A 15,020-nucleotide genomic window follows, 5' to 3' on the forward strand; every position below is an offset into this window, starting at 1 on the left:
AGCTTCCCTGCAATGGAGCAGAGAGAGGTGGTCGCTGATGTGAAACATCAATTTCCAGGTTAGCTGCTCTGTGTGGCTCGGGCAGGTATCAGCCGTGACCCACCTGGGCCAGATAAGCAGCTGCAAGAAGCTGATCTGCCACCCAGCAATGCTCTTCTCAGTATTGGAGAATACACGCACACACACACAGACACACAAACTTTTGTATGGCAGTGTAAGGACACACTGACATTATTCATTCCCTACCCCTCGACTGTCACATAGGCCATGGTAATCTACTCTGTTTTAATTTTTTATTTATCACAAGTACTGCCTCACCCTAAACTTTACCATAACCAAAACCTAATTCTAACCCAAACCCAAACCCTAAAACCTAGACTTTACTCCAAAATTGCTCTTTAAACAGCCTTCTTATTGTGAGGACAGGCTAAAATGTCCTTACTTCGTAAAAATGCACTCCGTTGGTTAAAAAATGAATGCTGGTCCTCAAATAGCCATACAAACACACACACAAACACAGTAATGTCACAATGACTTAAATGTGAAAGTAAAAAACTACCAGCACGACAAAATTATCACACTACTTTTTTGTTAATAAATGCTGTGATGTAAGAGACATTTCTCTAAATTTCTCACACACCACACACTTTCATGATCTACAATCACCATGGCCCAAATGTTAATAAAACCCAGATTCAGATCCCATAGTGGTCTGCAAACACCCTTGTGATAAATACTATCTCGCCATCATAAAGCCTTTATCAAAGACTAGCTAATGTCAACTTTAATGTTTGGGACTTCAATAGCCAAAAATCTTAAAGTAGATGACCATAGAATTATCAACAGCAACCTCCTTTTAAGGATCAGGACTTGCTGCCATGTCGCAGTGACACACCAGAACATTCTGGTTCCTTCATGACACAAGCAAACACACAAGTATACGGAACCAGGACAATTACTGTATGTTTTGCCTATGCGGAAAACCACACAGACACATTTAATTTGAGCATGAGCTTCATTTGGAACCTAAAAGGTGTTAGCTTCATGTGTATAAATGTGTGAGAACCCAACTTCAGTTGGTCGGGTAATCTAACCACTACCACAATCACAGTGATGGCTGTCAGCTCAGTGCTGGATTTCTTTGCAGCACTGCTCAACCTGGTGTCGCATCACATTCCCACAGACAATTTCAATTAACTTCTACAACCCAGAAAAATATATCACACACTGCTTGCAGCTATTCAATATGCTTCACCTGACTTTGTCTCTGTCTGTATACTCAATCTGTCTGGTCATAACACAGGACACATTACAGAAGCTGTATATCTTTCTAAAGGGGATGGTGAGAGATTACTTCTGTGTGAAGTGTCTAAGAGAAGATCTCTGAAGAAACAGTAACAATTCTCACACAAGATGTTGGACTGTGCAGCCTAAAGTGAAAACAAAATCACCTCTGCACATGCAGTAAACTAACTGTATGCGTCAGTCTAGTACTGAAAGTCTCACCTGTAATTCACACCAGAAGTGATCCATGACAAGTATGTAAGCCCTGCTTATGTGTCCATCCCAAAACAGCTCTGTCACAGGAGTCACCTTTCAGCTTCTCAAGATGCTGAAAAGACAGCAGCCATTCAAGCTGGCTTGACTCCTTTAAATGTAGTTTAAAAGTCAAGAACATAGAGTGTCTTGAAGATTTGTGTAATCTGAATAGCCACAAAAATTCTACTAGAGTAAATCCTATAATATTGATAAATAGAAGTACTCTATATATACTTAAATATATGTTGAACAACTTGTGTAGAGTCAAAAGTGAAATTTTACCGCAATGTTTTCTTTATGTTTACTGTCTCTAACAACTTGAGGGAGACATGCCCTAAATCAATGTGTTGCTTTAGGATATAAGAATTCTGGCAAAGACAATCAACCAGGGCATTGAGTTTTACTGTGACATGCCAAGAGGAACTGCTTATATTCTATGGTGGAGAGAAACTAAATACATGTAGTCAAGGATTGTACACAAGTACAACTGTGAGGTAATTATACATATAATATACAATATATCACTCTAAATTGCCATAAGGCATGAATGCGTGTGTATGGTTGTTTTTCTCTTTGTCTTGTTTGTCAGCTTGTGGTAGACTGGCGAGCTGTCCAGGATGTACCCTGCCTCTCACCCAATGGAGTGAGGATAATGGATGGATGAACGAATGGACATACAATACTTATTTGAATGCTATAGTTTTGAAATTTGAAACCAAAGCATATTATCTGATTTTTATATAAGTATAAACAAAGTGCTTAAGCTAATAACACACAATTATAAAACTTATAAAACAAGCACTTCCTGTAGTTGTAGATTAGACCTCCTCAGTGTTCACAAGGAATTTTAGACCGCCCTCTCTCGAAGAACTGCTTTAGCTAAAAAATATTCATCCCAACTGAGAAGTACAGTGGAGGGAGCAGGTTTAAGAAAAAAAACAACAACCCGGTGAGATTGCGTGCACTTTCTTACCACTTTATACTGTGTTACAAATGCATTGTACCAAAATATCAAGTGGAGTTATTGACTGAGCTATTTCAAAACATGTAAAACTGTGTTGGAAATTTGCATCATTTTCTTACAGCATAATTAAGGTAAACGTTATGTACTTAAAATTATGTAGGAATGTGCGGGATGCAAGAATGCTATAATACAGTGGCAAGAGAAAGTATGTGAACCTTTTGGAATTTCATGGTTTTCTGCATTAATCAAATCATTTTATGTCATAAAATGTGATCTGATCTTTATCTACGTCAAGAGTATTAACAAATATAATGTGTCTAAAATAATAACGCATAATTTTTTGATACACTTGGGAATTCATCTTCCCCCTATTCACTGCTGGCCAGACCCTGATGCAGCAAAGCAGGCCCAAATCATGATGTTTCCATCAACACACTTTACAGTTGGGATGATGTTTTCATGATGATATGCTGTGCCAAATGTAGCAATGTGTGTTCTTTCCAAATAGTTCAATATAGTTTCATCAGTCAGCAACAACAAGATTGTTTGCCTAACTGTAGACTGGTGAATTTTGACATCACTTTGTAACCCTTTCCAGCTTTTTGTAAATGGAACAATTCTTGATCGTATTCTTCGCTATCGAAGTAGCTCTTGTCCAGGCATACAAACTATTTTTTTTAACTTATGCTAACACCAATTAGCTTTTTTGAGGTCATTATTCAAGGGGTTCACATACTTTTTCCACTCGCACTGTAAGGTTTTTAAGGTTGTTCACAATACAGGTATAAAAGACCAGAATGTTTTTGTTTTTTTATTTTAGGCACATTATATTTGTTAATACTCTTGACTTAGATGAAGATCATATAACGTTTTATGACAAATTAATGCAGAAAACCACAGAATTCCAAAAGATTCACATACTTTTTCTTGTTGTATGAGGCCAGAGTGCTGTGAGTGTTTGCATGAAGCATAATAACACTAACACATCACGTGCTGGGTAAGTGCAGACAATATAATGCGGCACTGCGTCATGATGGATGGTGTGTTTGCAGACATCGCTGAACCGTGGACCCCATTATTTCCTGGGGGAGGATGGGGGGAGCTAGGCACCACAGGGTAGAGATAAGGGATGATTGACTAAACCAAAACAGAGGTCCCTCATGAATGGCAGTCTGCTGGCATTACTGGGGAGCCATTATGGGAGTCAATGCAACAGCTCAATGACAGCAGAGAGCTGTCACAGGAAGTACGAAGATCAAGTGTATCCCTTTCTGAAAGTGAGGTCGGTAAGGTCTCTTCACAGGGAGAGGAAAATGTCCAGTCATTACTAGCAGCTTCTGGACATGCTTGAACCAATCTCCTACTGAGATCAGGTGGTTCAATTCTCAACATGGAGGAATGCTACATTTCTACAGTTGATAGATAGTTTTATAAATCCTAAAGCACACACGCACAGAGACAGTCACTCTCACACTACAGCACATGGGCTCAGACTCGCACATAGTGACAAAAAAAAAAAAAATAAATAAATAAATTATACAATGGCATTTTCCCAGGATGCAGACAGGACACACTTGTCCCATTCAAATTTGGCTAAATGAGAGTTGAAAGAGGGAGAATAAGCAGACCTATGCTGCCCTGCTTGCAGTCAAATAGCAGCAAATTCTTAGTGCATGTATGCTTCAAAAAAAGGACTGTTCTAGATGTCAACCCCCCCAATACACTGAATCAACTCTCAGCAGAAGCATCTTGTTCTTCCCCCATAACAATACCCTGATTACCCTTTCATTTTATGACTGCTCAGCTCTGTATTTTTCTCTTTTTTCGCTCACATTTCCACTCTGTAGCCTATAGAGGTAATTTCAGATTTTCTACTGTAAATGTCAGAAAGAAGGTCCACACTGATTCTGAATGTTTATACTGTGATACATGATGGAGAGAACTTCACATAAAGTAGCAAGGAAAAGTATGTCAATCATTTGGAATTCCGTGGTTTTCTGCATTAATTTGTCATAAGACGTTGTATAATCTTCATCTAAGTCAAGAGTATTAACAAATATGTGCCCAAAATAATAATAATAATAATAATAATAATAATAATAAAAAAAAAAGATCTGTCATGTCTCCATTAAGAACAACCACAAAAAACCTCATAGTGCTAGCGGAGAAAGTATGTAAACACCCATTTTTGTGCTGATTATTATCTTTAAAAATTAAGCTATGAGCTGCAGAAAACTAAAAACCATATATATGTTGTACTGACAGTAGTGAACATAAGATTAAAAGAACCTGTGTAACTTTCTGGTTGTCCCTTCACCACTCAGCAAAGGTTCCCAAGCAAAGCTCTTCAGCGCAGTGCTCCCACTATAATGGAACGAGCAACAAAACTCGCACAGCAGCCTCACCCACAATATTTAAAAACCTGCTGAAAACAAGAGGCATCAGTCCAAACAAGATGAAGGACCTTTCACACCAGAACAATCTGCTAGCAACTGTTTTCATTTTGTTATTGAAAATTCTGACAAGAAATATTTATTACCAAAGGTTTATTCAATGACTAAACCTAAATGACAGTTACAAGACAATTAAAAAAATATCTGAAAGCACCAAAGGTTGTTTTCTTTCTTTAATTTTCATAATTCCATTTGAACGTCCAGTTTCACAAACCTGCAAAGCTCAGTACTGGACCTGCACTTATTTCCTAAAACTCATACCTGTAGTCTATTTTTACTTTAGTGAAACAGACACACCAATCAGCCACAATATTAATATTATCTGGCGATGCACTGCCATGTTGTTGTTCTCATACATGTCAATTAGAGACAGCATTGAAATTAAACTACAAGATCAAACCACCACTTTGTGGTGCACATATCCACTATCTGTCAGTTAGTTATCCACAAATGCTAAATAGGTAATTATATTGTGCTAGTTAAAGAAAAACAATAATAAACTGGTAACAGCTAAATTTAGAAGTTCTTTTACCTGTGTCCATACTTGCATATTCACTATGAATAATTTCTTTGGTCATTACAGATTAAAGCCCATAACAGCGTTGAGGTGAGTTTTACCTTACATGTTTTACCTTGATAAAAAGTAAATAAATGACAAAAATGTGACTACACCAAACTAGAGTTTTCAAGACATGACTAAAACTAAATGGAAAATTCATGGTAAAATTAACATTGGTTGGCAACAGTTATGAAAATGGCTTTGTTTATTAGTGTATGCAAGCTACATAGAAAATATACTGAATCCAACAGCTGTGAAAGAGAGAGAGTGTCCACAGGATTGAGTGTTGAGAAGCCATAGTTAATGTAGAGTGTGCTAGACAGCTGACAACGGGGAATGGGCTGGTGAGAGAGTACCACGACATTATCAACATGTTTAGTAAGTCGTTCCTTTGGGCTACTTCCTGATCCTTAATTATTACTGAATCAGTAATGCCATGAAGCTAATTAAAAGTGCAAGGTATTTAGTATGGCAGCAAAAGAATGTGAAGGAGCAGAGAAGAATGCTGAAAAAGAAAAGGAGGGTAAATTTCAATTATTTTAAATGTGCTCTAGCATCAGTACAGTTACTACATATTTGATACATAGGATCAAAACACAACAAACCAAACAAAACAAGAAGTGGCTGGCTGAAGAGTCCTGCTTCTAGAGCCATGTTTTCTGTTGGTGTTACAGGAAAATAAAAAACATATCTTGCCTTTTCATAATGTTTGGGACCTAAGGTCCATCATTTATCAGTTTGTCTTCAGTATACTCCACAAGTTGAGATTTGTAAAATATTAGTTATTGGTTAAATTAACATTACAGTTTTATTTAAATCTATGTTCACACATTTTTATTTTCTCGTATACAAATTACAGCACAGTTTAGGACATTAGCAGCGTTACCATATATAAATGAAAGTAGTCCTGTTTAGTACTTTGTTGAATATCCTATGCAAGCAGTGAGTGCTTGAAGTCTGCAATTCATTGACAGTTGCTGGGTATCTTCTCTGGTGGTGTTCTGCCAGGACTGTATTGCAGCCATCTTTAGTTCATGCTTGTTTAAGGTTTATGGGTTAGTCCCCATGATATCTCCTCAGAACATGAAAGTCATGCCAATTTATTAGATTGACTTGGCTGCTCAAAAATGGTCGGTTTTATACTTTGAAAAACCGTTGTTGCTTTAGCAGGACGTTTGGGATCTCTGTCGTGCTGTAGAATGAACTGCAGGCCAACTGCAGATGTCTATAAACTCAATACAAATCCTCTACACAGAATTCATGTAGCTACAAACATTATATCCTCAAAGAGAAGTGAACCAGTACCTGTAGCCGCCACACATGCCATAGCCATAACACCCCCTAATGTGTAACGGCTGAGGTTTGCTTTGGATATTAGGCAGTTCCATCTATCCTTCATAATTTGTTCTTACCATCTCTTGAATATACTGCTAGTTAATTTTATTTTCATCTCTTCACAAGACATTGCTCTTTCAAGTACTTCTTGGCAAATTGAAACCAGGCAATTCTGTTTTTGTGGCTAACCAGGGGTTTGCAGCTTGCAGAGTGGCCTTTGTACTTCTGTTTATAAAATCTTCTGGCCTGGGGGCAACTGTGGATCAGTTGGTAAGGTAGTAGTGTATGAATGGTTGGTGGTTCAGCTGTCCACAAGAATTTCCCCAAGGTGATTATTAATAAATAATTAATAAAACAACAACTGAACAACAAAAAAATGTTTAAAGATCAACAGATGCTACTGCTACAGATGTGTCTATAAAATGCAAACCTCAATAAAATGCAAGTGGACAGTGCATGCAAAGACTTTGAAACAAAGTATTAAACATCACTATCTTCATTAACATAACATTTAAAAAAACAACAACTTATAAATATAAAAGCTAAAAATGTGCAATATGGAGGACAGTTTAATGGAGTCATTCTGAAACTGGTATGAATGCTCCTTTGAAAGTCTCCTTAGTCCACTGTGTGATAGTGGAAATGCTGTTTTTACAGCAATTTTCTATTGAAAATGTCAAATCCTTTGTTTAACAATGTGAGTGTGGCAATCGATGTGAATGACTCACAACGACTGAAATTGTTGTTTGAAAAATATTCCTTCAACAGTTCATTAAGGCATTAAGTCATGTAATGGATATTGCCAGAAACCTCTCTCTGTTCTACTCTCTGCCCTGCGAGGCTTCTTTCTCCCTCAGTATTAGCAGCTGAATTTGAACGTGTACAGTGATTTATCCTGCATAAATGCAGATGTGCTGTAATAATGTTAGCCTAAGCCAAACTTGTAAATTTAATCAGACATTGAAGCCTTATGTTCAGCTGGCATAAACTACAAGACATGCACAAACCATCCCAGTAGAGTGTAAAAGTTTCTTATTTTGAACAAATGTTGTGTTCTTTCCACAAGTTAATTACTCAGTAGAGAACTTAATCTGCCGAATCAGGGCAAAGTGGATTAGGAGATGAGATCGTTTAATCAAAGTGTTCTCTCAGTCTAATTATACATCCCATTTTCTGACACAACACACACTGTTATCTGTCACTGCATTTAAACATCAGCTACTCTGTTTAGCTGTCCCCTCAAAAAGTGAATGATCCCACTGTCTGGATGTGACAGACATTAATCACATGCATGCATACTCACACTAAATGGACATACACAAATAGAACACACAGACATGGACATGAACAGAGTGAGAATTAGGTACCAGATAAAATATTTGTCCTAAATATTGAAAGAAGTAATGTTACGCATCACTGAATTACTACAATATACAGCCAACTACTAATGCAGCATAATCATGCACCATACACATTATTAACAGTGGGTCTCACATTTATATGAGACATATTTCTCATACCTTAATTGTTCCCTTATCAGCCCCTCACCTGAAGTTCAGCCATGAACTCTCAGATTATATGGTAAAGTAACAAACCGATGACATAGTGGAACTATATTTTTGTTTCTTTGCACTGCACTCCACAGTTTCAAGGAATAAAGGCGTCATCTGGATTTGATGCATCACAGTGTGAACCAGCCAGAGACAAAACCTAACACAGCTGCACCATTAACTGCATTCACCTGGAGCAATCCTGTGGAAAAACAGCAACATATCTGATCGCAATCATCACATAAAGCTGACATCTGGGCAATCGTTATTTCACCTGACTGTATATTTGCTACTTAATAACTATATATTAATGCATATTACTTGATGCTTTTGGATTATATTTTCATTTATTATAGTCTGGTCCTAGATTGATGTTTGCTTAGGATAAAGTTTCTTTCTACTCACATAAATTTTGCATGTGTGCTCTTTCTCTCTCTCTCGTATCTGCAAACATAGCATACCTCACACTGATACTGAAATTGCAGTGTTGAGAACAAGTCAGCATAAGATTCTGCAAAGAGACCAAGTTGGAAATCAAGCTTCCCGCCTTGTCTCATAATTCCCTTCTGTGTTTGCTGTCACGCAAAGACCCCCACCCCTCACCCACCACCTGCCCCCTCAACATACACACAGACACACACACACACACAGGAGAGAGAGATATTTAGTTTATCTATCACCCCCTTACAATATAAACACAAATCTGGCGTACGCCAACAAAGTACTCCAAATTGCCTTCATCGTATTGGTTACAAATCTAGTTGTAATATAATTCTAACCCTAATTCTAATTAATTTACTAATAATTAAATAAAGATTTTACATTTGATCATTTTAATTACTGATTAAAATTCCAAAATTGTGGTAAATAATTTATGAGACTGGTTTATGAACCAGAATTTATGATACCACAGTGGCACCTACTTTTTGTTGATTCACTCCGTATTACATCTACACATCCATGTGTCAAACTGAGCGTGGTGTTTGTGCTTGCATGAAAAACAATAGGAAAATGTTCTCAGTAGTTATAGACAGTATATATATATATATATATATATATTAGAGATGTGAGTGAAGTCCTTCTCCCACTGTGTTACATGTTTCCACAGCCAACATTTGTGCAGCATCTTTCAAACACCTTCTGCCAGTTCCTGGACGAAACCCCTTGCCGGTGAGAGGGGGAGAGAGTGTATGTAGTTTCAGATCAAATATCCATGCCGTGTTTGGATGTGTTCCCTCATATCTCTGATAAATAATCATGTGCTCCTGTAGAGCTGAGGCTACTGTCTCAGAGGCTATGAGCTGAAGTCACTCCGCTGCCTAGATAAGTCCAGATAGTCTGTGTGTGCAATAGCAAACAGAACTGTTTAAACTGAACACAGCCTGCTTTGCTCATCTCTCTTATACACCATCAATGGTCATATTGAGCAATAGTCACTTGGTTATTACACAAACTACTTGCTAGTTGCAGCTCACCCCTGCTCAAACCTTTTCACTTGAAACCTATGTTGTTACATCACCCCCAAAGTGGCTATGGAAACCTGATCACTATGCTCAAGTCATTTAGTTACCATTAAGTCAGAAAGGTGCTCATTTATGTTCATCAAATCAGTTGTAACATAATGACCCAGTGAAGTATAGAGGAAGGCATGAAGTTTTGAATAGCATTAAAATTGCCTCCACTTTGCCCTGAAAGCCCATTTACCATGCTTTATTCTCTGCACAGACTTTGCATTGAACCTTAAGATGAGAAAATATGTATTTTTAATTTCCCCTCTATTCAATCAAAAGTAAGAGCAATGTGAGCACTGAATTGCTGCCGGGCTACTGTATTAAGGCAGTGTGTTGGATGATAAGTAATCTTGAGTTTGTAAGAAAATACGTGGGTGTTTGGGGTGAAAGCAATCTCATTATTTTCTATGTCACATTGTCTACTCACATAACACACACAAACATTTGACTCAGTGGCTTCTGTGTGTCGCTTTGTGTTCATGAATTGGAGGGCCTCCTCAATGAGGACATCTGCTGAGCTAATAAACAATAATCTTGATAAATTGACACTGTCCATTCACTTAGCCCACCCTTATAATCATACCACTGAAGATGCTATGCCAGGGACATGACTGACAACTCTCCAGACCCGTGGAAAACATTGCTGGAACAAAGCCCATCTGCCCAAAGAGAGGACACAATGATTCATGGCCAGAGGGCAACCTGGACAGAGTGGTTAGGGAAATTAGTAATGCCACCCACCAACACATCATTGCCCTTCAATAGTTAGAACAGCAGCTGACTGCACGAAAAGATGGAAATCTGCCAGAAATCACTGCTGGACAAAACTGCTAAACTTGGCAACTGTGAGGGCAGTAGTGTCTGGGGTCACAATGATGATTTACTCTAGGCTCAGTGGGATACTGTGACCCTTTCTGGCTGCACTACAAAACATGTAAGATGATGATGGAGATAATGCTGAAGATCTGTTTTTTTAAACCTTCGGGATCCAAAGAAAAATTGTGCAACAAATATCATCTGTCTATCCTGTGCAAATGATATGTAACCACTCATATAAAGCAACCCTGAGGGTGTGGACATGGAGAACAAACACTCAATTTCTCAGACTAGGAGTATAAGTCTTGTGACAAAAAACAAACTTCTAAAAAAAACAAGGGATTTTAATTCTTAAATCTGCTGACACGTACATATATGATGAAAAGTCAGTCAATTGCACTATTAATCACTGCAACGACAATAAAAATAAAAAAAGAGTCAAAAGGTTGAATAACAGATCCAGAAAGAAGTGGATTCAACCATCTGTAGGGTTCATACCATCACCCCTAACTGCCCCCAGCTGCCCCCAACAGCAGAGGGAAAAACATATAAGCAAGCTTATAATAACATGGGGATATTGAATCTGCCCAAACCTTTTTATCCAGACATCAACACTAGGGTGTGAAATATCCCAAGCATCCCAGGTTTCTTTTGTGCAAGCTGTGTATTATAGAGAATCAATCAGGCGACAAGGCTATCGAGTTTCCTTCTCGTCAAAAACAGACACACACAAACACACACACACACACACACACACACACAATCACTGTCAGTCTATTATGACATCTTTCTTTACTTGTTTTGTCTTTCTCAGTTTAACTAGCCTGTCATCTTCTCAGCAGACAGACTAGTTCTATACAAGTTGACAAAGTCATCCACACAATCAGCTTTACTGTACTTTCTTTAGACAAAGCAGATACATCACATGCAACACACTCCACGGAGACTCACCGATAGGTGTATCTTCATAGATGAGAAGGTAGGTCGAGAAGAAGTAGTTTGTGAAACGTGGCGGCTGGTTAGGGCCTGTGATGAAAATAAAAAAAAAAGACCAGTAGTAGTTGTTAAAGCCCAGTATTGACAGAGTGTCATATAAAATAATGTCAGCTGTGATTTATACACCACCTTTAGTCTGATATTGAAAAGTCTTACAAATCATACGCCACGTTTAGTGTCTGGTTGCCATTCACAACCTTTGTGCACAGGATGTGACACACTGAACATTTACTGTATAGCAGTAGCAACAGCAGCTTATGTGAAATAAATACAGTAACGCTGTGTACTTGAACAGCATTTGTTTAGAAGTGCATTAATCACCTAAACTGAAAAAAGGGCGTCTAGTTGGAGCAACTCTTGCCACTGCTAAATCTTGTTCTACTGTTGAATTCACAAAGCCAGTTTTCCTTCACAAGGGTGCTGTAGCAAAACTATAGATGACTCAGAGTCAAAGTGTATGACACAGTACGGAAGATGTACAGTCAGTAATGTATAAGATTTATGGAGCCAGGACAGTCACTTTAAAGTTTGGTATTGAAAACCAAACCGGAACTGAAAAACTGGCATTAAACCAGCCGTGCATCATCTTCCCACCAGTTAATCGTTGTGTCTCGGTCTCCTCAGCCTTATTGCTGTCCATTGTCCTCACTTCTGCTGTGGTCTGTTTAACCAGTATGTTTGTGCTGCTCCAGTGCCAAGCTGTTGCCTCACTGCAGAGACATTCCTGCCTGTGCCCTGTTCTACTCTTTGGTTTGCCACTCGGCCCTTGATTCACTCTACTACCTGTCTGCTCCGTACATCTTATTGTCTTGACTGTGTCTTGTCTTTGTGGCTATTAGATGGGACTGGGATTTAGATTTTGGATACTGGATTTTGAACTTTTGATCACATTCTCTCTAATGCTCCTAAACTTTCCTGAAGTGTCTCATCACACATAGGGTACATCCTAATCTCTCTTATTTGTTTCTTATTGTTTATTTTACATGTTTCTCTCACTTTTGTCTTTACCTTGTGTCTTAGTCCCTCCCACTAAACATAGACAAAGGGATGCAAGGAAAAGATACGAGCAAAGAGGAAATGAGGAAACTGTGTTCTTAGAGACATGAGACGTCCTCTCCTCTGATCACTTTTCTGTAGCTATGTTCACATCTGTTACTGTGTCAAATCAAGATCAACTGTTAGTTCTGAATCAGAACCTGCAGTATTTAAACCAAGTAACTATTGGAAAATACGGTGGTTAACAGGACTGTTATATGACCTTTTAGGTGAATCGTCTATCCCTAATTTGATTTTCTCTTTGTCAAAAATCAATAGCTGTGTGCCGTTTTCCTTTTTCAGTTCAGGCTTTGTTTTCAATGCCAAACTTATGTTTAAAAAAATACATTTACATCATCCTGTCTCCGGCACAGAATTGTCTTTTTCTTAAATATTAGCTGTAGTTTAGTGTGGGTTTAACCCCCAGCTCCTCTGGTACATATGTTGAAGTTTCCTTAGGCAATGCTCTAAACCCCCAGTTGCCCCTGTTGTGTTTAAGTGCAAGTTGCTGCTAATTGATTAAATATAAACCTGTCACAAATATAAACAGATAACATTAGGACAGGTGAGTTATATTGACACTAACCTAAAGTACCTACCTTTTATATTACCCTTTTATCAACATAACATTTTTCCTCACCTGTCCACTGTTGAAGTTTATTTAATTGTATTGCAGCCTGTGTACCTCAAGTACTTTATTTCTCTGTATGAAACAGAACATCCTTCCACTAGAACAATCACCTTTTTAGGGACTATTAATAGGGTTAATAGTCTGCCATGTTTTGCAAGACTATTACCAGATGCAGTATGATACAAGCTGTTTTGTTGGTAGATCAGTGAACAAAGCTGATGGGCTTTGATCAACTGAGCTGAGCTTAACTAGCCCCCATCAAAACCTGTGGCTTAATTACTGAGGAACTGTGTCAGGCTTGGATAGTGGAATGCAGATAGATTACAGCCACCAAATAATTACAGCAATCATCATCAATCCAATTTGTTGGCTCAGGGAGGTAATGTTTAGGTGGTGCACAGGGTCAGTGTGCTAATGGGTTAGTTAGAGACTGCAAGGTGAGCAAGGGAGAGAGAAGAACAAAGACATAGTAACAGAAAGTAAACACAAGGTAAGACACCGAGGGCTCCAGAGATATATAAAAAGCTGATAAACCCATTGTGCTTGATGGAAAGAGGTTGTGGCATTCACTTAATACTTTCCCTGCTGCTTCAGCATTGTGTGTGATTAGAGGTGTCTCCTGCCTGTCACATCGAAGGTCTCTCTCACTATATCGGTCTCTCTCTCAAGCTCTCTCAGAGATCCACACTCGCCAAGGAGACAAACATTTTTAAGTAGTTCTTAGACTGAACAATAATGTGACATATTATGCAAGACAGACAAGGGAGACAGTACAGGAAAATGAGAGCAAGAATAAAGGAATAGTAAAGATAAAATGTGATAAAATAAATAGACCATGTACAGGTCTAAAAGGAAAAGGTGTACAAGTAAAGAAAATGTAAGACTATACATCAAGTGTAGAACCTTGGAGACAGAAAATCATTTCAGGCAGTTAATAATAAAGAACTGAACAGGAAGTGGAAGAAAAGCTCTAAAATTAAACTGCTTTTCTGTTGCACATATTCACAAAACCACTATTCATACATTTTGCCGCTGAGAAGGTATTCAGTCATACATTTAATGGCAATGTATGCACTGCAGCAGGAATTTATCGTTCATTGTATGAATTATGCAGCATAAACAACTTTCCTTCACAATTACCACTCACCAAATAAAGTCTTGCATAATTTTGGTGGATTTACATACATTCATACTTTATAGTGCGGAGGACTCACCTAGACCTTCACAGAAAGAATGGAGAATGATGAAGGGAAGGAGGACCTTGGCAAAAGTCATCCTGCCGCCTGAACCCACACTCCACATCACCTGCACCTGATAGAATACAGTCATAATTATTTAATTAGCTGATTATCCACATTGCTGTTAAAGTCAACGCACATAATGTCCAAAGACAGTTCAGTTGCTTCATTACTGTGATTATCATGTAAGTGAGTAGGAGATGCGATCGCTATAATTAGAGGACAGAGAACACGCCACGCTTCAAGCAGGTGTTTTCTGGTGCGTGTGCGTGATTGCTTGTTGATGAAGGCATATTCACAGCAACAGCTCATTTACAGTACACACTGTTTAATAGCATAATCAAGACACTGCTCTGTTAATTGTCTGATAAAAACACTGTGCTAAAAGTGTAA

The 15,020-nt window shown here is 38.2% G+C and overlaps 1 protein-coding gene across 1 annotated transcript in view; it reads right to left on the reverse strand.

Annotated features, from left to right (window-relative positions):
* Nucleotides 1-15,020, reverse strand: part of cdh23 (cadherin-related 23) — a 143,504-nt gene that overhangs the window by 116,728 nt on the left and 11,756 nt on the right. Inside the window, exons 2-3 of the mRNA XM_026354390.2 lie at nucleotides 14,604-14,700; nucleotides 11,679-11,753 (exon numbers count right to left, since the gene is read on the reverse strand). Of these exons, the coding sequence (XP_026210175.1) occupies nucleotides 11,679-11,753; nucleotides 14,604-14,691 (163 nt within the window). The 5' untranslated portion in view covers nucleotides 14,692-14,700. The remainder of the gene's footprint in view (nucleotides 1-11,678; nucleotides 11,754-14,603; nucleotides 14,701-15,020) is intronic.

This window comes from Anabas testudineus, chromosome 15 (assembly GCF_900324465.2).
Source record: "Anabas testudineus chromosome 15, fAnaTes1.2, whole genome shotgun sequence".
NCBI lineage: Eukaryota > Metazoa > Chordata > Actinopteri > Anabantiformes > Anabantidae > Anabas > Anabas testudineus.